This window comes from Aptenodytes forsteri, unplaced genomic scaffold, assembly GCF_000699145.1.
Source record: "Aptenodytes forsteri isolate BGI_AS27 unplaced genomic scaffold, ASM69914v1 Scaffold159, whole genome shotgun sequence".
Lineage (NCBI taxonomy): Eukaryota > Metazoa > Chordata > Aves > Sphenisciformes > Spheniscidae > Aptenodytes > Aptenodytes forsteri.
In genome coordinates this window covers 2649673-2675707 of record NW_008794747.1, presented here as the reverse complement: position 1 = coordinate 2675707, position 26035 = coordinate 2649673, and the positions used below count along the sequence as shown (strand labels likewise).

The 26035-nt window shown below is 43.4% G+C and overlaps 1 protein-coding gene across 1 annotated transcript in view; it reads right to left on the bottom strand.

Annotated features, from left to right (window-relative positions):
• NFATC2 (nuclear factor of activated T-cells 2) overlaps positions 1-26035 on the bottom strand; it is a 98478-nt gene that overhangs the window by 26978 nt on the left and 45465 nt on the right. Inside the window, exons 6-9 of the mRNA XM_009274061.2 lie at positions 21479-21619; positions 6320-6375; positions 5276-5402; positions 3023-3718 (exon numbers count right to left, since the gene is read on the bottom strand). Coding sequence (XP_009272336.1) covers positions 3023-3718; positions 5276-5402; positions 6320-6375; positions 21479-21619 — 1020 coding nt within the window. The remainder of the gene's footprint in view (positions 1-3022; positions 3719-5275; positions 5403-6319; positions 6376-21478; positions 21620-26035) is intronic.

Genomic DNA, 26035 nt, shown 5'->3' with positions numbered 1-26035 from the left:
TTTCCTTCCAAGAAAGCACATGGCAGGTCTCTACATCTGCAGTACGGTCAGAAATGAGCTACAGACATGCTAAAGTTACCATTAAGGTAGCCAGTATGGATGGTATCAGTTGTGCAGCTACTGCACAAAGAGGTCCTCACACATGACAAAACCCACCTGAGAAGATAGGTAAATACTTGCCATCACCTGCCTTAAGGCCCATGCTGTTTTGGCTACACTGCTGGTGCTATTCAACCTTGAGACCTTACAGCTTTGTGAGCTATGGTCACACATTTGACTGTAATCCTCCCGTGGAGGTGGAACCAGCTCTTATCTTTACAAGGCAGGAGGTGAAGAGAGGTTAAGTATGCTAAGTCCCCAGTATTATGTGCCCTGTGGAGCAGTGAAGGCCCTGAGCAAAGAACAAACCGTGGTCTCAGGAAGAAGGACAAATACTTTTTTTTTACAGCACGGAAGATAAGAAAATAATGAAGGGTCCTGCCACCAGTGGCAGCAGGAAGCTGGAAGAGGTAAAGAGAAACAGTTAGCTATGAGATGTTCTTCTCTGGTCACTTCCAGGAGAGCTCAAAGACTGGGAGAGCATACCCACTCTGAGAGGCAACAGCTTCAGGAATCAGGAATTGACAGAGTGGGGCTTGTCCCAGGTCAGTCAAGAAGTTCATGGCAAAGCTCAGAATAGAAGGAAAGTCCAAAACACCAAGGCTACGCGTTAACCACGAAGGCAGAGGACAAGAGTTGACGAGAGGAGGTCACAACCGTAGAAAGGGACGAAAGCTGGACTGTCAGCAGAAATACGGAGAAAGAAGAACAAAGAAGAGGGAGGAGGAAGATGGGGGAAGGGAAGAAGAGCGAAGGGAAGCATGAGACACCGAAACAGTGATTGCCTAAGTGTCTGTGCATCAGCGGCAGTGCAGCGCACTCATGCCAAGCGTGGCTGGGGAACCATCATCTCGGTATCTATCCGTGAAAAATCACTGCAAGACCTAACAGCTCACTTTATCTCAGAAGAGCTTTCTGGATAAAAGGGATTTGAGGGTAAAGCCTCCATAATCCTTTGGGTTTGCTTTCTTTTAATACTATAAAGCACAAAAATAAACTTTCTAGTCAGGAAAAATATGGCTTTTGTTATGTTCTGAGTCACTTTTCCCCAGCAGCAAACAAAGTGGCTTTTCAATTCAAGTCCTGAATATTTCAGAATGAAATGTTTTGCAAAGTCCTAAAGTAAATCACAATTCTCCAAGTCACACTTCTAACTAATGTAAATTCACTGAGGTCAGTAAAGAGACTGCATGTGGCCTATCTCGCCTGGCCTGACTTGGGTGGCATAACTGATAAATTAATCTCTAGTTGAAATCAATTCAGGATGATCCAGTCAGCCAAGCAGAAGCCTGGAATTTCATTACTAACTTGCTGCTATTCTGCCTAATGGCTCCTCTTAGCACGGAGGTCGAGCGCAGCCCTTGTGAGCTATGCTATAGTTAGATGTTACTGTTATTCAAAACCCAGTGAAATTAATTTTGCAGTCCATTTTGGGAGTTCATTTAAGTGGACTTTGGCTTGACTCTGAAGTTTGCTAGCTTTAACTTCAAGATTCTTTTTTATTTCTTTTACAAGGTTTGTACCAAGTATTTTTAGAAACGTGGAAAAATCTCTCAGCTTCTCATATTAAAAGTACCTTAAAACACAGTGTTCAATTTTACTATTAGAAAGATTATCTTGCTTTGTTATCATGTCCCAGTCCCCGAATGGGAAGTGGATTTTACTTAGCTATTTTCTTGCAGATCCAGCAAATCTCCTAAATCAAATACACTGTTAAAACCCAATTCAACACTCCTCTTCAAACAAGGGGACCAGTAAAAACTCTCCAGATTTTACTGTGATGGCACCAAAGCTATATCAACCACATTTCAAACACTGACTAATGAAGAAAACCATCCAAACTCTACTCTGCCCACAAAAGCAGCAATGAAGACTGTACATGATACAGCCACGGAGCACTCAGTACCTAAGTGAAAGAAAATAAAACTTTCATGGGCACAATTTCACAACTCTAGGTGAGTAACTGCAGGAAAAATCCCAAACTACTGGGTGCTTACAAAGCACATAATGGTGCACATTCACAAGATCAAACCATGCATGCAATTGCCTAGACTGAGAGGACAGCAGCAGTGAATATATGTGAAAATCAGGTCTGTACTTCATGCATAAGAACACCCTATATTTGCAGCAATATATTCAGCAACCTCACTCTGCTCCCACTAAAATCGATGTCGGTTTTGCTACTGGCCTTTATGATTGCAGTGCCCAGCTGCACTATTAACTTTGCATTGATTTCCTCTTGCAAGGAACATACTTTAATAAAAGAACCAATCAACCAGGCTGCCAATAGCTGCCTACCTAAGAATAAGCAGGATATGTTCAAAGAAAGCTTTACTCTAACTTATATTCATTCCTAAAGGCTAAATCTGCTGGGCTCACAACAAAGAAACAGCATTGTTTTACTTATCAATGTCCTACTGTTCATCTAGAACATCTGCAATAGTTTTGCCTGCAGCACTACCCCATTCATTACAGGCCTTGATAGACTGTTCAATGGGCTTTTTTTTTGGTACAAAATGTACAAAAGCATTTTACAAAGTGGACTTTGCCCTGATATGAATAACAAAAAAATAATTTAAAAGTGCATTTTGTTTCAGATTCTCCATTTTCCAAACTAACCTTTGGCAAATGGAAACAAAATGGAAACAGCTTGAAACCTGACAGCTCACTCCATGGCACGAAGCAAGACAGAGGGTTTCTGCAGAACACTATGTTTTTTGCTCGGTTGCCAAAGTGCATTGCCATCTACCAAAAATGCAGTTGATGAAAGACCAAAATGCAGCATGAGCAAACAGCAAATATCCACACTCATCAAAAGGAGGCCACGTTGGTTTTGTGCAGAGGAACAAGTGTGATTTTTAAGTCCTAAACTTCCTCCCTCCTTCCAACAAACCAACCCATACAAGAGAAGAGCGGTGCTTACCGTCATCCAGATATGCTTGGTCCAGATTCTGTTCCTGTTTAATAGTGACTCCAGCTGGTAACACTTCTTTCTGGTCGCTAACCGGTGGTCCATTTTTTGCTGCTCGCTGGCCTGAGGCTGTCTGCTGCTGAATCACGGTAGGATATGAACTTGGACTTAACCTTTGTGCTTGACTGACCTGGGGCTGGCTGGATCTTGCAACATTGGACGTAAAATTTTCACAGCACATGATGTGCTGAAATTCTTGGTGACTTCCACACCTCAGCTGCTGGTTTGTTGGAGAATAGTGAATCACTGGAGAAGACTGCTGGTTGCCTGGAGAGTGGTGGAGCACCGCTGAAGTTTGGCCTGGAGAACCAGCGTGCACCAGCACTGACCTATGGGCATCTGAAATAGCAACCGGTGTAGCCATCAAATTGGATTGCTGGTAGCCCAGCTGGCTCGGGCTAAGGCTCTTACTTCTTTGGTATATTACAGCGGCCGGATTCTGCTGATGGTATCGAGAATCAGGAGAAGAAAGGCCTGAGCGCAACTGCTGGCAAGGAGCCATAGTGGCCACAAGACAGGAAGGGGATTCGGTGACCATTGTATGCTGTGAATAGTAAGGCTGTGTTACTGTTCCCAGACCACTGTGTACTGTATTGCAGATTAAGGCTGGATCATAGTCATCAATGGGCTCTGTTTTGATTGATGGTACTAGAATAAAGCATGCAAAGGACATTATTCGTAACAAGCTGATGAGAAACAGAGAGGTTTTCCTTGAAGTAATAAGACATTTAAGCTGTTTACAAGATTTGCATGTGTGAGCTCGTATCTCGCAGGCATTGAGTTTAATAAATCATGCATATGCAACCATGGCAGAGCCTCTCTTGGAAGCACTCTATATCAGGATGTTCTTTAAAATCTTTAATGATCTATTTAACCATGAATTTCTGAAAATCGAATAAATCAATACTTTAGCTCATTCTGGAACATAAGCAAAATAAGAAGCCATAAATAGGTGTTTCTTGTAGTACTTCCACCTCAAAGGAAGACTGAATAACTAGAAATCCTATGACATACACAACTTATCTTTTTCTGTCAAACATTTAACTAGTGACCAAAGGCACAGTTGAACTATTTTAGGGCTTTCTTTTTAGTTCCTTTGGTACATGTAACTTCCCCAGTACTGAGAGCTGAAGATCTTTCTGACACCATCATTTAAAGACCATGATTTTAAATGACCATTCACACAGTGAGAGCTGTGTGACTCTTGGTGTGGATAAATGATGGTCCGCTACAGACAAATTTTCACATTTCTAATGCTTTTTTGTCAAATCTTCCCCAAAATTCAGTACAGAAATACCATACAATGGAAACCATATAAGTCATGCAACTGGGTTATTTTTTGGAAGTATAAGGTTTGCTTCTCTGAAGTGGTCTATTTTAGAGATCGTGTTGAGATAGTATTGTACTTCTCAATTTAGCAACTATATGAAAACTTCACAGTGGTGATATCCTATACAGTTCATAAATTCATGGTGAGGACCAGAGATTTTCAGCCTGGAGGAGACCAAAGTAAGAATCAGAATGAATGTTTGCCCATCCTTAGAAACCAGTTAAATTAAGACATCACTTTGAAGCTTGCAAAAAATCTGGTACTGTTACTTTATGCTTTCTGGTTTCCACAAACACAATACTCTGATTTTCTCACAATATTTTTCTCCCAGCCAAAGCTGAGAAATTCTGGGAATCTCATTAGTAATCCTACTGCATTTATTGTGACATGGCTCACCAATTCCCAAGAGGAAGAACATCAGAAAAGCGTTCATATTTTTCTCAACCAGCCTCATTCTGAAGAATATATATTGCTCGTCTTCCTCCATACCAAGCCCTTGTTACTTTCCCAGATCTGATGTTATCTTACTGTTGTACACGTCAGCTGGGGAAGGCAACGCTCATGGTTTTCACAGGGTCACATCATGTCACAGACTGAGTCTGCTCCCACTGAGGCTGTTGGCAAACTTCCATCAAGTGAATGGGGCAGCATCAGCCCATTGCCAAGATAACTGTCCCCTTAAATTTATGGGAAGTTCCTGATCATAAATCACAAGCATCCTTTAAACCGAACAGTTGTTGAGTGCTTAGCTGCACTCAGCTGAATTAAATCAGTAAAATTTAGATCCTCAAATAATGGCAAGAAAACAACATAGCAGAAAATAAAATCTTGCTCATAAGAACTAGGCAACAACTTGCTCTGTCCTTGAGAATTACCTGGGTGATAGGTAAAATGCTGAGGTTGGCTTCTTTTTCTTTTCCCATTGATGACGTAAAAATTCACCTTCACAGCTGTGCGAATGTGCTTGTTACGGTACTCTGGTACTTCTACAAAAAGCATGCTCTGAAACAACGAAAGGTGACAATATAGAATTAGCAACTGAGGCTGACCACAGATTCTGTTATGCATCCAGGCATAAAGGAAGAGAAATCTTCCTATTCATCCCTAATAAAGAAGGGTATAAAAAGAAGAAAGGAAAAAAAGGGCAGATGGTGAAAGACTAGAAGATTTTTGGTACTAAGAAGCTGGTTTCTATGTGCTGTATTCTCTCTGGTACTTGATGTTGTCCTGAACTTAGAGAAAGAAGTCTCAGATACAAATAAAACACACAGAATGGTGATAAATGCGGCAGCACTGTTAGTCACGCTGTGCTTGATAAACAAGTATGTATTGCAGAATTCCCTCTTTTTGTTAGAATAAACTTGATTATTCTATAGGCTTTTTACTTATATGTAGCCAGATCCCGCTTCCATGGAAATTAACAGCTAGTCTCCCATTCTCTTCCACAAGAGCAGGCATCGCCCATGGCAATGTAAGTGCTAGCTCCTAAATGCACTGAACGACTACAGTAAGGTCCCATTAAGCAAAGTGAACAAAGAGGCTCATTCCCTTGAAAGATCAATGTTCATTTTAAATACTATAGTACAAATCCTGTCCTGCAAAGTACAGAGCACCCAAGACTTCCATACAGGCAAAAGGAAGTCAGGACAGCCAGCATCCTGCAGAGGACTGGGCTGATACAATAGAGTCTTCTGCAAGAACACAAAATCTAGCAGTTATTCCATTTGCTGTGGGTTACTGCTAAATGAATAGTTTCTTTTTGCAACACATTTACTGCTGAAGCATTTGACATTTGTTCATCACATCAGTAAGATAGCTGCTCTTTCTGCTTTTGAGACGCTCTTTGAAAACTATCCCTTGAATACAACTTGCTGTCCGAGAAGCCCAAGGAGAGGACATCCAATGTTTTGCATACTTACAGGCTGGCTCTTATCTTTGTCCACTGTTGCCTCCATTTCCCAGATCTGCTGCCCATCTAGAAGAATATCACAATATTAACCACACTTTTTTTTTAAAAAATCATAAAGCTTGCCTTAAAAAAAGGAGACAAATTAAGGGCATCAAGTTAGCAAAGCTCTCAAAATGGACTTAATTGCAAGCACCTTCCCAGTCCTAACCAAAAGCAACAGCATTTAATTTAAACACATCATTGAACACTCCTCTCACCAGGAAAAGGCTTATATACATATTAAAATTACATGTTTATGTAGAAATTAGCTGAACTGAGGAATGAAATATTTAGCACAGGTGCAACATCTGCTTTTTACCAGACTTGATTTCAGCCAGCTTGACTGATGGAGGGCACCAGAAGGTCAGATAACTTGTTAATGGTCCCATTTGGTCAGCAGCTCAGCAAACTTTCTGCTATTTTAAGCTAAGATCACATGGCTCCCCACCAGTGTGGTAAGTGGTGGAACAGGCAAGGAGGTGGAGGAAGGACTAGCTAAAAATCCAGATCTCGTATGGGGTGCACGGAGATGGAAGCAAGCAAACTGAGCCACTTCAGGGCTGGTTTTTAGAGGTGCTGCACAGTGAAACTGGCAGATGCTCTGAATTCTCACGGGAGCGTAGGTTTTTCTAGAAGTAGTTCAACACAGACAGATTCTTACCGTAACTGGGAAACCAGCTATATAGGGTGCTAGATTTCTGTTATGCATGCCCTCTTACTATTTATACTCGTTTCTTATATGTGCAATATGAAACCTCAGCACATGATATCTAGCAATACATCTCCTCTGATCGAGGAACAAGCCCAACATCTCTGACAGTGGATCCGCACCTCTGCATTGCCACCACTGCGGGCTGTGAGGGACCGTCACTGGCAGTCCTGTGTAAAGTCACTGTAAAGCACCAAATATTCACCGTACTCGGTGTAAAAGCATCTCATCGCGTGTGCAACAGCCTCTACCTCTTTACCACTGGAAGTCTTTCTGCTCTTAATTACATCCACGCAGCTCGTCTCCATTCTGAGTTACATAAAATTGTATTTATAAGAGGAAAATAAAATTTGATCCCCTTCTATGGAATACCATCAAAGTAACCCCCATGCTATAAGAGTACATCAGTAGTAACAGAACATTTGTACACAGACTGGGTGCTTCATCTGGCTACAAATATTTCTTAAATCTACTGTCACCCACACTTCCCAGAAACATCTTTTAGCAATGTCTTCCTTACTACCTTTTTTTTTTTAGATTTTAATCTCTACCCCTTTGATTTTTATATTCCACTGAGCCTTTTAGCCAAGCAATTTGCAGAAGAAAAGTATTGATGGGAAAAAAAATTGCCTCATACCTTTCTGAAAGCTTGATTTTAAAATGAATAGGGGACACGTATCCAAACGAACCGACATGACTTGAAATACTGCAGCCGCAAGGCTGGTGTTTGCTTTAGAGAGGGGGAGGCAGCTCCTGGGCGCATTTCTGTGGGGGTTCCCCAGACTGCATGCCCAGGTCTGGCAGGACAGGGGTGGAAGTCTCCTAAAAACAGTCCTTCTCACAGGACTTTTTATTTTTCCCAATTCTTGGAAATTCTGCAAGAGCTGCTTTTGTCCTCTGTTATTTAAGTACTTCTGCTTCTGGCAAAAAGGGAAATGAAAGAGTATTTTTAAATGCATTTTGCATTTTTTCTGTTGTTGTCCTCTTTGTTCTCCGCTCCGCGCAGACAATGAGCTGACAGATGTGCTCGGCTCTCAGGGCAGCCTCTCCCCGAGAGGGACTCGAGCTGCTGCTCCGCGGCCAGGCCAGGCCCGCAGCCCCCGGGAGGGCCCTGCCTGCCCCAGCTCCGCGTCCTTTCAGCCCATGGCTCCCTCCCAGAGTGCCCACTGCACCAGGCAGGACCTCACCTCCCCCAGCACCCTACACCTGAGACACCTCTGCTATGTTTTGGCCCCTAAACATGCATGAGGGAGAGAAGGATTTACCCTGAGTCCGTTGCCAACAGCGTGCCCCTTCCTCTCTCAGGACAGGCCGGCTTCCCAGGGCGTTTTGGCAGGCTGCCTGGCTTGTGGTGGGGCAGGAGTGGGCACACAGCGCTGGCTGGGCCTCCTCACCCCCTCTCCCCGATCCTTCCTGCTGGGGAAGTGGAGGCAACCGAGGAATAGCTGGAAGTCTGGCTCTCTCCGTTGTTTACCTGTGAGGAAGAGCCTCACAGAGGGAGAGAGGGCAGAGAAAGCCCGGGCCTTCCAAATACCTCATGCCACTACTGCCACGGCATACTGGTGCAAAAAGAAAACGCTAAATCATTCTGACTTTTTTCTTTTTTTTTTTTAAGTGTTTCAAGTTCCTCCACAGTGAGTCAGTTGTCTTTTCTACACTAACACATGGATTAGTGACAGACTGCCGGAGCGGAGACGGCCTAAGCAAGCTGTGTAATTAGAGCCGGCAAGGCTCTTGCCTGATTTGCTGTTTAGCCCTCACATCCCAAAGGACCGCTATGCAAAGGAATGGAAAATATTCCATTATTTAACAATACGCATTTGCTTTGACCACTGCTCTGGACTGTTGCAGGTTAAATCTGTACCCCTATTAATGCAGCTAATGCTTCACCCTGGTTGAAATGGTAAACATCTCGGAGAAGGGGAAGCCAGCAAATACCAGGGGTTTAATCCAGCAAATACTAAATGCAGTGTCTGATGACAAGGCAGTGAATACTTAATAGGGGGATTCCTCTTCTAGGTGATCTTTGTGAAAAGAAATCATCATAGTATGTGTTAAGGAACGTCCCAACACCCCCAAAAAAACCCCAAAAGATAAATTTTATCATTCTCTGAGGAGGGAAAAGGAAACAACAAAATATGTCATAAAATAAGAGCTCTGACAGAGACATGCATCAGGAACTGTCTAAGCAACGCAATATGAAGATATCCTGACAACAAGGACAGCCAAGCGGGAATATTTGACATTGGTTTTCCTCCAGGCAGAATGTTTTCATCTTTGTTTCTGTACTGCTAAATTCAAACAGTCTGTGCAGATACAACAGCACTAATTTCACAAAGAAGGTAGAAATCAAAAGGATTTGTTGGTCCAAAAAGCATAAAATAAAGGAGAAACGGGCCTCCAAGTCATCTGCCATATTCAAGAGGCCTGTGAAGCATATGCAACCACAATCACAGTGGATTTGATTTAGTAACTGAGCCACTGAAATTGCACTAAAAGCTAATGAAGCCAACCATAAAAATCAAATGATGTTTAGGCTGAGTCCAAAGTCTGTGAGGATTAAGAGTAAGAACAAGAATAAGCCCAACCAAACAAGAAATAAATGTATTTGGGGTTATCATTCTAATGATGATAGATGCTTCTGTTTGGATATATTCATGCTTGTGGCAGCTAAACAGGTTTCTAACAAATCTCAGCAGCAGCAATCCCTGTTCTTTAAGCACTGTTGAATATAACCACTCTGCAGCTCACTCCCTGACCTTTATGCTTAAATATTATGATGTGGCTCCATCTGTCTCACTGCTTCACTTTTGTAGTTGCGAATGTACCACCTTTAGTTCGAGACAATCAATATTTGCTTTTCCTTTAACCCCTCTGGATACGCACATTATGGTGAGCTTTTGGTAGAAGGATGAGGGAGGCTGTGAATAAAATGAAAAATACAACTACATTCAGAAATCTCTCTCTACTTTAACCTATCCTTTTTGCTGGTATGAAAAGAAATCTTTTGATTATGCACACTCAGAGAGTTAATGGAGAGCAGGAGGACTAAACTGAGAAGTCTAAGGCTCATCTGTAGGACAAGTCGAGCAAATTTTGAACAGAGAAAACTTGCACCAAACTGTCAACGCATTTACCATCTTTAGAATGAGCATAAATGAGAATTTTTTTAGGAGGAAATTAAAGTGGATGTTTGAAGAAAGTCATCAGCAAAAATGGGATTTTTATTGTAAGGATGTGCTAAAAATCATAATGCTGATATGATGGTAGAGCACAGCCCCCAATACACAACATATGTCACAACCTGGGTACTCAGAGGTAGGCCCTTTTCTCCAGTGCCAGTGCTGCAACCCAGGTGGTGCCTGAACACTACAGATGCATTTTGCTTTGAGCAGGAGGTTGGGCTCAATGCCCTCCTGAGGTCCCTTCTGGCTTTAATTACCCTGTAATTCTGTCATGCCACAAACAGAACAAATGACTGGTCCCCTCCGTGCTTGCAAACCGAGAAGATTAAGCCCCAGCTTGACTGATAACTTAATCTAAAGTCTCCAAGTACAGATAGCTGTTTATTGCATATAATTAAACCTGCATTGACAGTGGAGAGTAAGGAAACTGCAAAAGAGCAACAGCATCATTTTTGCTGAAGTGTTGTAAGAGCATGAGCGCACAGATGCAGAGAGCGTGCGCTCTGCAAGTCGCAGTCAGCGCTGGGCTGTCCCGACAGCAATACGTGCCAGCCAGAGCACTGCAAGGATGTCCCAGTACGTGCGTGGATCACACTGGAGCTTGGTGCCAGGTCCATGTGTGTGGTGTGTCTCAAATTCTACCTCCACAATAGGGAATTCAATCCGTGCCTCTGAAAAGAGCAATAGTTCCACTAAAGATGATAAAATATTTTTGGATTTAGACCCTGAGGTCTTACCAGCCATGGCTGCTTCATGCAATATTTTTACTGTTGTGGTTCCCTGCTCATTTAATGGTTTGTCTTAGTTGGCAAGTCTTTAACACCACAGGTCAGTGAAATGTTCAGGAAATAGAGATTTCTGTGCTGCTTCAGGGCTATGAGACTTAGCATTAAACCCTGATGAGAGATCTGATTGTGTCAGCACTCTTTGGAGGAATGAATGAGTTGTTGGAAGAAAGTAATTCTACCCTCTCTAACTCAAAACTGTGATCATACCAAAAGTCTTGCTTCAAACTTTGGGGAAAATCAAAACGTCAGTCTGCATTAGGAACATTTTGGGTGATTCTCTGCAGCCCCTTATAGGGCTTTTTTTAATTAGCCAATTAAAGGTTTTCTGAACCAGTTACAGCCTTTACACATTATTCACGATCCCTTACTCATGACTTTGGGGTCAGTAACTAGCAGAGAAACAAACTTACTGCTTTATTTGAACAAGCATGACTGATGGACTGAGAGGTTCAGGAAATTTTCTTTGCAGTTCTCTCCAGTTGAAGACTAAGTATACTATTGTGCCAATTCTGTATGTGATTCTGTGCCTGCATGTGATTTTATGCTTGAAAATGTACATTGCTTTTCAGTCAAGCATTACACAAATTACTTAATGAACAACCTGTTACCTTTTTCCCAGGCAGCAAACCATGCTAATTCCCCAAAGAAACTGAGACTGGTAGCAAGTGGGACAGCTGCCCCGACTACACATTTCTGCAGAGTTCCCTTTGGGCTTGCAATGAATTGTCCCTATTCACTGTGTTTCTTGGAACGTCTTCCAAAAAAGCACAACGATTATCTCTGTCAGCTTTTATCAGTAGATGATGGGCATCTCTGGAAAACAGTCACGGTTTTTTAGAGCCACCCCAAGAACAAAGTAAACAACAATGAATGCTTTCCAGCAGAACAGACACCACTTCTGGGATGTGGAAACGTTATGGGCAGGGGAACACTCACACAAAGTCTCTGCTGCTCTTTTCGGGGACGAATTCTGATTTCAGCTGGGATGTTATTCTGCTTCATGTCAGTGCAAGGTTGCTCAGTATCTGATCCGAAGCAGTTGTGTCCTTCTAAGTTTTTACCTCAGAATAGTTTTCAAACTTTAGAGCAAACACAGCATGAATGAATTTACAACTCACAAAAGTAGAGCTATTGAATTTTTCACTGAGCTTGATTTCCATGGATTTCTTTTTCTTTCTGAAGCAAGACTGCCCACTGCAGTTAATGAAGCTCTGCCTTCATTTCACTGAGGACATAAGTTTGAGTCACCAAGGCCAAAGATACAAGTCAAGGTCTGGGAGGTAAAAGGCCAATGCATTAGTCATCCGACATCCAGCCCAGCCCCAAATCTGACATTTCGCACAGTGAGAACAAGTCTAGAGGAGATTTCTCCCCATCTATTGATGAGGAATTCAGTTCACGCTAGAATAAAACATAAATACAGTAGTTGAGTAGTGAAGCAGCAGGGGCAGTCTGTCATTCCAGAGCTCTTCCAAATGATTCCTTATGCCAATTCATCAAAATAGATTGGTTGTTTTTTTAAGATTATACGTGTGTTTGTGTGTGTGTGTGTGTGTGTGTGTATAAATTATTAAACAAAAGCTCCTCTCAAAATAAAACCACTGGGAACCTCCATGTAATAAAATGAGTCACACCAGGATGCGATGACTAAGTGGGAGAATAGGGAATTCCACTCCCCATGCCAGCTTTCTACACGATCAATTTTCTGTCAACAGGTGATGGGAGCTTGTCTCTCTGCCTTTTGTTTATTCCAAGAATTATTATTATTTTTTAATATTCTCTTTAAACAATTAAGATTCAAAGCTGAATAATCAGGACCAGGCATACTTCCACTAGGCGCCCCCATAGTAAACAGTGAGCCAGGGAATCCAGGCCAGTAGTGGCTGCCTGTGTTAATAAGGATTTACCAGCTGTAAAATTCCAAAACCTTGTGTCATACGGGGAAACCTTCCAAAACACTGGATTCCACCCTGTCTCGCTGAGTATCTAACAGCTATGGCAACTCCATTTCTGCAGCCACACTCTTTTGCATTTTTGTGTGTGTGATCCTTAGATTTTTTCCTGTTTTGCAGTGTTTTTCTGGGATCCCCAGTTTAATGTTTGACAGTTGCCCCGTGGGATTACAAGAACACCTGGGGCAGGCAGCACATTTCAGCCAGGGGGTAAACCTGTGGGCAGAAAGGTTTGCTGGGTTGTCAGCAGCTATAATAGCAAGGAAAAGCAGAGGTGTCCCATTTACCCTGGAACTTTCTAATGCGCACAGCAAAAAAGGGCAAACTCTAATCCTCCTGATTAATACTTGTTACTCTTCAGTGTTCACAAATGGTGGGATTTGCTGAGACACCTTCCTCTTTTGCTTAGAAAGAACAAACAAAACAAAAACTCCAAGAGAACAAAACCTCCCTGATCCTCCCCAGTTCTGACATGTTTTTGCAGAGAGAACTACCAAGCAGGCCCTGTGCTCCACTTTGCTGACGCCTTACTTCGGTGCACTGCAAGGCATGAGGAGGGGAGATTAGCCTGGAAGGTAATCACCTTTAGCTAATGCAAAAAGCAGGTGGGCCTCCCGACAGAGACAGCTATAATTCATTCCCCCGGTTCATCCCATCGCTCTACAGGTTTAGAGAGGAGAAGATACACATCCAGCTTTAAATGCTGGACTCCAGCCACAGACTGCATGGAGCAGAGAAAGTGTTCTTTCCGAACTATCAAGGAAATAGCAAGATAGCAAATTTATTTCATATACTCTCTGTAGAACCTCACATGTTGCAAACAAATTGAATCATTTAAGATTACAGTACCACTCTCAGTTTTGCTAACTCTATAACTATTCCCAGATATTTGTGCTTTTTTCCTTACCCTTTCCCATTAAAAAAACCCAAGCAATAGTTTGGGTTCTTTTCCCCAGATGCTGGGCTTTTGTCTCAGGTTAAGATGCCTTAAAACCCTACATTGTAATGCATGTTCAGCAGTGGGTTGCGTCTGTGACTGAGTTATGATCCTAGTTCTAAGATATGCCCCGTTCCTCTCAATTCTCCATAACTTAAACCCTCTATTTCAGTTCATTAATTTAGAAATTCAGTGAGAGAACTGGAGCTTAGAGCTTGCATTAAATATTTAAAGTTGTTTACTGGGGTCAGATAGCAAACATCTCTTTTGGATGGATCTGGGGAAAAAATGAAAGTTTTAAAAAAAATTTTTGGTGTCTTTTTTATCTTTAATTTGCCTGAGAAAATTGCATCATTAATTTTGCATCATTAAGTTCAAAGAGATAATTGTTGCAAATAGCTTGCTATTTTTTGCATTCCCTGGGAGTTTTTTGATCATCCATGAAACTGTCAGACTACTAACAGGCATTTAGTTCCCTGTTCAGGGCACAGTGAGAAATTTCAGACTTGCCACAATAGAAGAAGGGAACATTGCTGTAGACAGTCTTATAATTTCCTTTCACATCTCCCACAAAGGACCATGATACTCAGCCCTGGATCCTCACTATCATCAAAACCGATACACAAGCCACCTTCTATTCACATTATACATGCCCTAATGCCATCCCATCACAGTTTTCTGTAGTGAATTGTCCTGGCCAGAAGACTGTTTCATGTTTCAAGTCATTTGGCTGATTTTGAGCAGATGTATATCAACTTATACAATTACAACACATACGGGCTCTAAAAGGCATCTACTGCATAGAAAAGCACTTGCAATAGTGGCTTTACTTATGATAAAATGTGAGCCAGTATGTGCCTCGGGATTCATGGGTCTGGGGCAACACTTACTGTGCACTCAGCCCCCCCAGGAGCTTTGGCTCAAAGTAAAATATCACCCCTCTTAACTCCTTGCTTGTCAAGGCTGCCCCACTCTTCCCGGTGGCCTGGCAGTGGATAGCTGTTCATTGCTCCAGAACTGATTGCTGAGGACTCCCACACCCCTTTAACAAAGGATTTACCCCAGTTCAATGAACTCTCTGGCGGCTTTTCATAAGCAAGTCCCATGCACAAACACCCAGAAGTACTGAGCTCTTGCTGCAGCTGCAGGCCAGAAGGGAGTGATGTAAGAAACTATAAATTCTTAAATTTTTTATATTTTTAAAATCTATTGTGCAATTTGACCATATCTAAATATACCTTTAACAAATCTTCACTCTCCCCAGCTCTAAGTTGTGAATATAAAACCTTCCTAGGGAGCTGTGATTTCCTTTTAACTTTTGCAGGGAGAGGTACAGGAAGATTGATAGCATCATTGGGTCCAACTTATTGTGCTTTACAAACAAGACTTTTCCTAGAAAGTGGAAATTCCAAAACCAGAAAGCGCTGCTGTGCTTATTTGTTAGCTTGTGATGCAGCGGGAATACTAAAAAGTGCAAGTTTGAGAGCAAAATCCCCATGAAGCCTGCTTGTTTGCTTCTAAAAGTGAAAGTAATATGTTCGAAGAAATTAAATTACTTGCCCAGAGCTAAAATAAAGCATGTGTCTGCAATGAGAGAGGTACAAAAGTGCTGGAAATCAGAGAGACACTGTGAAGTAGTACAGATATCATCAGAATAGTTATTATCATTATTGTTATTCCAGAGATAGGCAAGTCATTGCAAGGGCTGTAGATGAATATACTGGGATAAGACAGGTACATGTGGCCATGGGTGCTTCCGAGCACACAAGCCACTGCAGTTAGCATAGCTGGATGTGCAATGAGAGCCCATCTCCTACAGTGATCCCAGACAAGAGCACAACACAAATATATACCCGAGAAGCAGGGAGCCCCCAGCCTCAAAGAGGATGGGCGGAGGCTGGAGGCCTGATGCATACCTCAAGCAGCGTGATACTGCTCCTGCTGTGCAAGAAGGCGTGAATGCTACTGCCATACCTGAAGCAACAAACTCTGTGAATCATATTTCAGATATTTTAGTAAAGCTGCCAGGTATGCTAAAGGGCATACAGGATGGAGCCAGAGGAGGTACAAGATGGAACGAGGGGGAGGGAAGAAGAAAGGCTCATGGGTCTTGGTATCCTGGGCACTAGCACGGGCCCCGTGGTTCGTTTCTGGGGTACAGAGGCAAGTGCCTCCATTCAGGCACAGCATTTTGGGCACCGTGCAGATGAAAGCCTCAACTCGCCACCAACACACTGAACACAATGGCCCTGATCCTGCCCTGTGGTGGGAGGGATTGACAGCAGACATTCAAGTATGTTCAAGCTCACCTGCTCTAGCTATTGGCATCCTAAGAAATCACTGTCATGAAAATATCACCAAGGTGACAGACATGCAGGAACTCAAGGGAAAAAGAAACTAGAACTCCATTGTTTGAATCTAGAGCTGGAAAGGTTTGTTTTTGTCAAATGGACTTTGAGATTCAGAGGCCTTGACAGCTGCATCAGTTCAAAGGGCACAGAGAGCACCACCTCCTCTCTTTACACTGCATGGCCGAATTGAAAGATTTACGGTGGATCTACTCCAAAGATGTACGCTTTCTGTTTGGGTTGTTCCTCCACCACCCACATTGTCCTAGCGATGATTCATGATGTCCATGTGGCCACCATAAGAGTCTGGCAGGGGAAAGCACAGTCCATTTGCACTTTTCTCCCAGAGAAACACGAAACTCCTCTATCACTCACAGCAGAGCAGCAGTAACCAGTACACAAATGGGAGTAAACACAATGCAACCAACAACATCTGACTTGCAAATTATTACATGACAATTAAAACAAATAAAAGGGGGAATTCCAAACCTTTTCTTTTTTTAACTGCACTGTAAAATCTGGACCCAAACCAAACACTAACACCCTTGACCTTTAGCATATTCCAAATCCTTGATAGCCATAAGACTGCTTTTCAAGCTCTCTCTTCCAGATCAAATTTAAAAGAATACGTGCACTTCAAAAATTTCTATCTGTACAATCCGATCTAGTTGCTTCCTCTGACCTATTTTTATTTAGCTGGGCTCAGTTATGTGTCTCTGAGTTCAGATCTTAAAACTCCTTCAGCCAAACTCTGCTTTTGTGTGCTGGACTGACTCTACCGAATTCATGAGTTCCCTGGCTTACAGCAGCTATAGATTACAATCTTTCATCAGGAAGAGATAACCTTAAAAAGAACTCAAAACTATAATGCTTCCATGTTGGTAAACCTTATCATTCATCAAATGAATGCTATTTATGCATCAGCATTTCAAATGCAAGTACTTTATCCCCTCGCTCGCACACAGAGCACTGAGCTCCAGCCCCTTCAGTTCGCTTCCTGCTGCCATTTCCTGTCGCAAGCCTAAAATGAGAGACTTTTACAGACTTCTCATTGGCGAGTTCATTGCAATAGTTTGTAGTTCACGTAATACAACAAGACAGTTATTTTCATAATGACATTCCAGCATAATTTGGGGAATATTATTTATTTTCCAGGTATTTGTAGGGATAAATATACATATCTGTAGTACTGTGTAACAGAGAAGTAAAAACTGTTCATTATTGTTCTTAGAAGCATGTTGTATTTTGGTCACAAATATGAACAGTTCTACGTTTCTCTGCGTTGCTAGTAGTGAGTGAAGAATTGCCTACAAGATCCAGAGGAAACTGAAATCGGTTTTGAGTGTCCACCTGAGGGATAAAACCTAATTTACAATTGTAAGCTCCAACAGCAGTTTCCTCAGTTTTGTAAGGCGCGCCGACTGCCACCTTCTCAGTACCCACTTCATTGCAGACACTGATCCAGACCCCAGATTCAAAGTACACCCAGATTTTGGAGTCTATGAAACAACAGGAGAATATCTCACTGCACAAAGATACCTGCACAAAGGTTTTTGGGGAAAAAAGAGTCTTGCTACTCTCATCTTAAACAAACAAGCCAAGTCAAGGAGCTCTATGGAATACAACATGCCGAAAACTATTAGGTGCTTATCTACACTGCTGCTCTCACCCTTGTCGTTACTACTAGAGCTAAAACTGGTGGCAAAAGTAGGAAATCGAATACCACTTGCTAGCATAGACAAGGCTTGTGAGCTGTTAAAATTAAACTCAAAGAAAACCATGTTTCCCCTGTGAGCTGGTGCATCTTCCTGCCTTCACAAAGGTGCGATTCTTTCACAGGCTCCCCGGGGCAGCATCGCACTCTGGAAGAGGGCACAACAATGACAGGGTCACGGCAGCGATGCACTATCCACCCACCGGGATGTTTATTGTGGCTTACTTTGCTTCTGAGCAGCTTATCAGCGCTTTTTGCAAGGTGCTGTGCAGATCGGATCTGCAGCAAGCGAGCTCCCCAAGGCGAGCGCGGGATCCACCTCCTCCTTCCACCCAGTGACATTTTTAATTGATAAACTGGGCTGCAGAACTGGGCCTTTTTGTTCTGCATTCATGCAGCCTAATGCAACAATGACTAAGCATGGCCATGGTAGTGATAATTAAAATTGTCTACAGTGTATAATGAGGGAAGCTGAAAGTCACAGGTGCAAAGATCCTAATTTTCAGGCAGGCTGGGACACTCATTAACCTCTGACAACCCAAGCACAAAGGCTTAATTCTCCATCTACTGCAGTCAGCCAGAGTCAGATCAGCCCCTGCATGATTTGCATATCCAGCTGAGCTCCTTAACCTTCCTCACCTTAAGATATACCTATTAAAGAAAGCAATTTCCACCCTGAAAGCACTTCAGGGCATATCTGCAAGAGCTATCGCTGCATTATAAAACAGTGTGTGGATACACAGAGAACAAGCTCGCCTTTAGCACAGAGCAGAGTCCCCCAGATAACCCACTGCAAACTACACAGACTTCTGATTCAGACCAAAGATTTGTCTCTGGGCCTCCCATCCTCTAAATTCCCCCTCTGCCAACCATTTATTCAAAGTCCAGCAGACTGAGACTGCCTGCAGAGGCTGAGGGGCGGCGGGGGAGGCAGGATATGGAACACCAGCATGCAAATCCCTGCTTCAGAGCGGGCACTGCCGCTGGGATAAGTCATGCCTCTCCGCTACCAGGAGGTAAAAAAAGAAGGAAAAAAAAAAAAAAGCAGTTTCCCCAGCAGTGAAGAAAAGCTTTAGATTTAGTGTGGAAAATGTTGTTGTTCTTTTTACTTTCTAACATCTATTGCAGCCAGAGCCTTCTCTGCTCTTATATGGAAATAGGGGCAGGGCGTTTTGGATGTTTCCTCGAAATGGCATTAAGAGCTCCCTCCTTTTAGTGTATCATCTCCTTTAGTTACTGCAAAACATTCTTGGGACAGGTACCGTCGCAGGCTGCCAAGCATGTTCCCATGCACCTTCACAATTTGCTGACATTGACGGAACAGTGGTAGCACAGTGGGAAGGAATTAATACACGGGCTTAAAAGGAAATACAGGGTGCCAAGAAAATTGCTCTGACGGCACGGGCTCATCTAAACCTTCACAGTTCAGAGGCCCAGAGCCTTTCATTCTTGCTGTAAAATAGCATGGCTTGCTGGTGGTGTGGGAAGAAACTGGGACCCACAGCATGCTTTCCCCCCGCCGCCATGTCACCAGCTGATGCCCACATACATTAATTTTTGCCTTGATTCTTACTTTTTGCTAAAGGTTTTACTCCATAACTCATGCACACGCTGTTCACTTGGGCGATTCAACCTCTTAAATCCCTTGCGAGTCACTGGATATATCGCTTAAGCTGCCTCTACCTTAGTTTACTAACAGAAAACTTAGGAGTAACATGTTTCTTAACAGCACAAAGGGACTGCAAAGTTTACATGAAACAGGCTGCTGCTCTTTCGTATTGCATAGTCCTTTGTCTTGCTGAAATCAACAGGAGTAAAGGAGGGCAGAGTCTGGCCCTTCATATTTGCAAAGTGCTTTTTTGATCCCTGGACATTGTTATTATCCTTGCAGAGCACATTATTTAGAATACAAAAGTCAAGCCTAATGAAGGATAAGTTAAACAAGTCCAGACCATTTACAAAGAAACAAATGTCCATTTGCAAAAGCCTTAGAAAATCCAATAAAATACACATACTGCTTAGTGAGGTGAGATGAAATGCCTGCATGCGTATGATATTAGAAAAGAAACAATTCAGCTCTGAAAAAACAGGTAACTAACTACAGCGGGATGCATTTGTTTGCGTTTCCTCCTGTAAACAAGAAAACCTGGATTTCTGCTGCCCACCTTAACCATTAGATCATGCTAAGCATATTTTCTGGGGTCGGGTATTCTTTGAGTTAGAAATCAAGTGATGTTTATTATAGCATGCCATTATGAAAACACAATACAAAGAGCTCAGCAAAGGCAGTAAAGGTGATGCTAGGCAACTAAATAACTCCCAGTAACGATTCTTTATTCCTATCATTTATATTCATCCAACACCAGCCAAGGCTTGGGAGCACCTTGTACTGGCTCTGTGCAAGTTGAACAAATAAGTAGGCAAGATGAAAAGAGAAGAGAGAGAATTTACAATCTGCCACTCATTCCCCCTTCGCGGTTGCTCAAGAGCTAGTAAGATTATCTGAAAACTTTGGCAAAACATGTTGGGAAAAAAGTAGCATTGGGCTGTAACAGGGGACTTTTCTCTTTGAATTGAATTTGATCTGTTTTGCTACAGTCTGAGCCTGCCTTTTGTGGATTCCTCTCTCGAGGACCCACTTGGGTCCAGTTGTATACGGCTATGCAGGGAAAGCTGGTGACTGCCCGCTCGGACAGCAGGACAGATGCATGTGTATGCACAGGCTTAGGTGGCTGCATGATTTAAACTTAAACTGATGCCTCAGCGTGTAATGGTAACGCTGGCGAGATGCAAACCTGCACGCAATGGAGCCGGGCAAATTTCAATGCTATGTTTCAGGAATATGTGGTGAAGTTAGAGACAAATCTCCTTCAGAGAGCAAAGCAGCTTAAAACTGTTTTTTCTAAGAAGCAATACGGAAAATATCAATGTAAAAATATCTGAAAAAAATATGGAAGATGAAGTGATATATTATTGTAACTCAACATGTGTATAAAAATAATTTTACTTTGATATAAAAATACACATTATGCACATTTTTCCTCAAAGACTTCTAAAGGGAAGAGAATGCAGCCTTTGCCTGTAGTTCACGTCAATAAAAAAATGTTCATTTCAATTATGATTTCTACAGCAACGTTCACTAAACATGAGACTGAACGAGCATAGAGGAACATGCAATGGTCATCCCATTTCTTTGATAACGTATCCTGTTCCTGCTGATTCCCAGTGTCTATATTCTTGTGAACCTTCCCCATGACATGGCTTTGATTTACTCTTTAACAGTGCCTGAAAGGCCATTAATGCAAATATTTGCTCAGGCTAATTTTACACACATGGTTAAGTCAAGCGATTTGGTTTTACTTACATGAACTTGAATGGGATTACTCACTTGAGTAGAGTTACTCATAAGCACAAATCTTAGGATGAGACCATAAGACACAACAGCACTACAGATTTGCCTTATCCCATTAGGGACAGTTAGAAAAAAACTGCCTTACCTGATGTTTTCTCTGTGAACACCACCTTGGACTCTGCTGTGAAATTTTGTCCAGTCAGGATCATCTGTTGTCCTCCATAAACGAGGCAGCTATCAATATCTTGTCTTTCAACCATTGGAAGTTCATGAGCAGACCTTTGGGCTGTGGACAAATTGCAGACATGAATGAAACCAACTCTGTTTTACCAGGACTTTCCAAATCTTCCCAGAACTATCCACAGATCGATCTTGTCATCGTTACCATCCGTTGACTGCCAAAGCAGCTTCTCCAGGGTGCTAAATTTAGGTTTGAGAGGGAAAAATAAACTTACTCAAGGCATTTTATTTGGAAACATTCAGGAGCTGGCTGCAGCGTTTCAGCTGTGCTGGCCTTACTCCTTGTCCTTGAGAAAGGACAGCTTGGATGAATGAGCTGGAACTTGCCCATCTCTGTTTCCAAATAAATGGCCAAATTTTCAAGTGCAGGCACACTACAGTCCTGGAGCCCAAAAATTCCACCTGCAGAGAGGATTCCACTGAATAACACTGAATTCCTTCAGAAAAAAAAATAAAAATAAACCTCTTCTACAAAAGCCCACCGCCTCCTACAGAAAAGGGACTATGCTGGGCCTGGAACAGTCCATTTGCCAACAAAAGCACTGTCTCCATGTGCGGGCACCGAGACTTGTGCACGCAACAACAGGGGCAATCACAAAGCCGCCTTCGCGTCGGCAAGCAGGAGGGGTCACACTGGGACTCTGCTGCAGCCTGGGCTTTTTGCAAGCGTGCTTTGCAGAGGCCTGAACGTCTGAGAAGCAGGGCTCTGTGTGGCAGACTGAGTTTGCTTATAAAAGCCAAGGAAGGAAAAGGTAGGGTGGAATCCACATGGGCAAGTACGTGACCAAGGATTTCTAAGGCCTTTACTGTTCTTGGCCACGAACTTGGAGCGTGACTTTGGCAAGTTATTGTCTCTTTTCCCAGCCAGAAAACCAGGATAGCACCATCTCTCCACCTACTTTCCTCTCATCCCATTAAAACAGCCATTTGCATGGTCAGAAAAGCTTCAGAGAATCCTGGTCACCATCCCTGCAAGCCCATTCCAACTGTTGCTAACAAGCGGCAGGAGCCGAAGAAAGTAAAGATGCGAGAATTGTTCCCGACAACACAGACAGCTGGAAACTATCATGAGCTTCCCTGTGACCAGACCAGGTGGGCAGCAGTTTGGATCTCGTGAACTGCGAGTTCATGACCTGCACTCAAACTCCTCCAGATTCATCCACCCCAACTGGAAAGGCCTCTAGAGGATGCCGCTCATCTATTTAACAGCTGCCTTGGCTGGATTTTAACTTTCTCTGACAAAGAGCCTGCTCCCAAGAGACCCTGAGCACTTGTGTCTTCCCTTCACTGAACACCGTTGGCTGCTGAGCCAAAAATAAGGAAGTGTTATCCTCTGTGTTCAGCGCTGGGTCTCTACTCGCACACAGGCAAGGCTGTGCTTTCTGTGACCTGGTCCCAGCACCCTTTTACTGCTGTGCAACCTTCAGAAAGCCGAAAACCCAGGAGCTCTTGGCTGCAGTGAGAGCTGTACAAATTCTCTCACCACATGAAGAAAATGCTAGAATATTTGGTGGGAAAGTGGAAGTGTTAAACCTTTCAGACAGGTGTCTGTAGAGGAGGGGCGCAACTTTTCTAGCAAGGACAAACTCAGCTGAACCCTTTCTGCCAGTAATGACACAGAGTTTTTGCTCTGGTTAAAAATATTGATCATTCAATATTTATAACTTTCTTGTGCCATTTGAGAGGCATTTTAAAAAAATCTATTTAAAACAACCTTATGACTCATTGTTCCCTTCAACTATACAACAACAGCTGGGCTAACATACTGCCAATTAAGAATATATATTCAGATTATTTTCACAGAAGCTACTAATTTCTTTCACATGGCTGTATGATTAATTCCCTTCCCTAAATACTCAAATTTTTGATGAGTTCATAATTGGATTTATCACAAAGACAGATTTGTAACCTCAAAGGCTTAAGAGTAAATAGCAATCATCAAAAACATGTCTACAATAGTCAAGAGATAATGTATTTAAGCTTTGCCCTGGACACTGTTTATTCCTATTCAATCCCCAAATTTCACTTCCAAAGCATCCCAAATCATCAAAATTCCAGATTAACCTACGTCTCCTACAGATTTCAGTGTGTTAGTAGAGAGCTTTGTACCTGACATCCCACAGTTCAGTGGTTCTCAAGGCTTTTTCAGGACGAGGAAGGACAAATTTTAGCCTGGAAATAACCGTCTGACTCATCTTAATTACATTTGGATCTCGGCAAGTTGGAAATCGCTGCTGAAGACCAAGTCTCTGTCCAACTTCCATAGAGCGCAGTGTTTGTGTACGCCGCGACCTACCAGGGAGCCGGGGAGGACAGCCGGTTCACCAGGAATGTGCATCCCGGCTCTTAGGAAATGCCAAAAACCCTTTTGCCATCCTCAGCTGAGCTGGGGTGGCCTCAGCAGCGCTGGCTGGAAGCCTGTGATGAGCAGAGATGTTCTGCAGGTACCCCGATGCAGGTCCGCGCTGCCACGGCCCCACAGCCAGCAGCAGCCAGGCTGATGCAGAGCTATGTTCTGGCATGGCTACAGCACGAGCAAGCTACAAGCATCTCCAAAACAGCTTTCGCCCTGACCCAGACATGATCACGCCTGTAGGTGTACAAAACCCATGTGTGCTTTATATGTGCAGCAGAGTAATACCATCTGGAAGCTTTTCAGCTGAGTTTCTCAATGCAGATATCGTGCTAAAGGGAAAGGTGGAGGAATACAAGTACCTACTGAGTGCCGGGTTTCCTCTGCCCCATTTTGCCTGCACTCTTCTCCTCCCACTATGTGGTTTCCAAACCCTTTTCTAAAAAAACCCACTTTTCATTTTCCAATGCAAATCTTTTTTTTTTACCCAGGCCTGTAAGAAGGTTTTACCCCACTCCCCATTTCCACCAGTAATGAGGCTCAAGGTTCAGTGTGGAGCTGCCTCAATAGGATTACTTTTTTTTCCTCTGCAAGAAATATTAATTGCCAATAAATCCCCTTCCTCTAAGGCTCATGATGGGTGGACTGCATGCAATAATTTCACACTATTCCTTTTCTTCCCCCAGGGGTTGGCACTTCATAAAGTGACCTACAGCTACTGGAGTTTATGAGCTTTGAATAAACAAAACTCTGTTGATTTAACCAGTTGGGGTGTTTACTTTCAATAGCAACAGTTACTGACATAAGGCAGCAAAGCAAATGCTACAGAAATACTCACACTTGGCCTGAAGCAGTGTGTCAACCTATTAACAGGGGACGTTATTTTTCTATTTTATTTGACTGTCTGCAAATCAAGATGTCATGGATGCATGGTGCCAAGAAATACAATGCACACAGCGACACAAGAGAGAAAGGGAGCTGCTGTCTCGGAGCGCTGCACCACCTCCAGTGAGCCTCAGCCTGGGAGGGAAGCAGCCCCTCTGCTGCCTCCCCTGCCCGCGCCGCTCGGCAGGCCTGCTGCTGCCCACAGCCCACCCAGGCTCACGTGCACCCGCTGCAGGGGCACAGGGTGCTTCTCGGGGGGTGAGCCTTTATCCCCTTCCCTATGCCAGCAGGTGGAGGAAAGGGGCCGGCAGGCTGAATGCTTCACAGGGGATGCACAAGCCTGGAGGCTGACTGAAAGGAAGTGTACCAAGGCAGGGCGAAGATGTTTCTTGCTTCCTCACTTGCCTGCAGCATCCATAACTGTTCCTTTTTCAGCAGAGAGGCTATTTGGTTTCTAGGAGAAAAAAGGGATATTTTGAGACAACTGATTACCTGGATAAGTCTGTTGCGGCTCCAAATCTCCCCCAGGAGAGTGCTGCCCATTGCTGCTAGCAGGTTCCAAGTGACAACCTCAGTTGTATTCCCTAACGGGCTCCTTAGGTGATCCCAGCTCCACCTGAGAGCCCCTTTCCCTCCGCATCTCCCAGCTCTCCCCATCAGCACTCCTCCTGCACGTATCTCCTGGGACGAGCAGTTCTAGCCCAGCCTGAGCATCGTGTTTCTTTCCACCGGCTTGGAAGCCTTCCAAGCACTGCCTTGTCTTGCCCAAAAGCTGACTAGTTTTATGAGGAGTCTTAACTGAAGCTAAACGTCTCTTAACAGCCTCTGGAGAGGAACCGTCTCTGCAATCTCTCTCCCTGCATGTGCAATAAGAGTAAGGGCTGGATCAGGTAATGTAGGCAAAGCAAAAACACTAATGTGATCTGCCTCTCGTGAGGAACAGGCTTGTGAACTCTGTGCAGAGCAGCACGGGTCTGACCATCACTTCCAGAGCGAAGATACCCTACAGCCTCCGTGTATCAGCACACTATCTGAGTGCCGCCTTCTGCAGAGTGGCTGGAGGCCTCCATGCAAACTTCTGCATAAACAGAGGCCAAAGAATAGCTGCTAGAGTGAAATCTGCCCCATGCCATCTTTCTGCTGCCTGCAACACCGGATCCAGAACTTAGGTTTACCTGTTGTCCCTGTTACCAGTTCAGGAGAGATCTTGTCCTGGGCAATCAC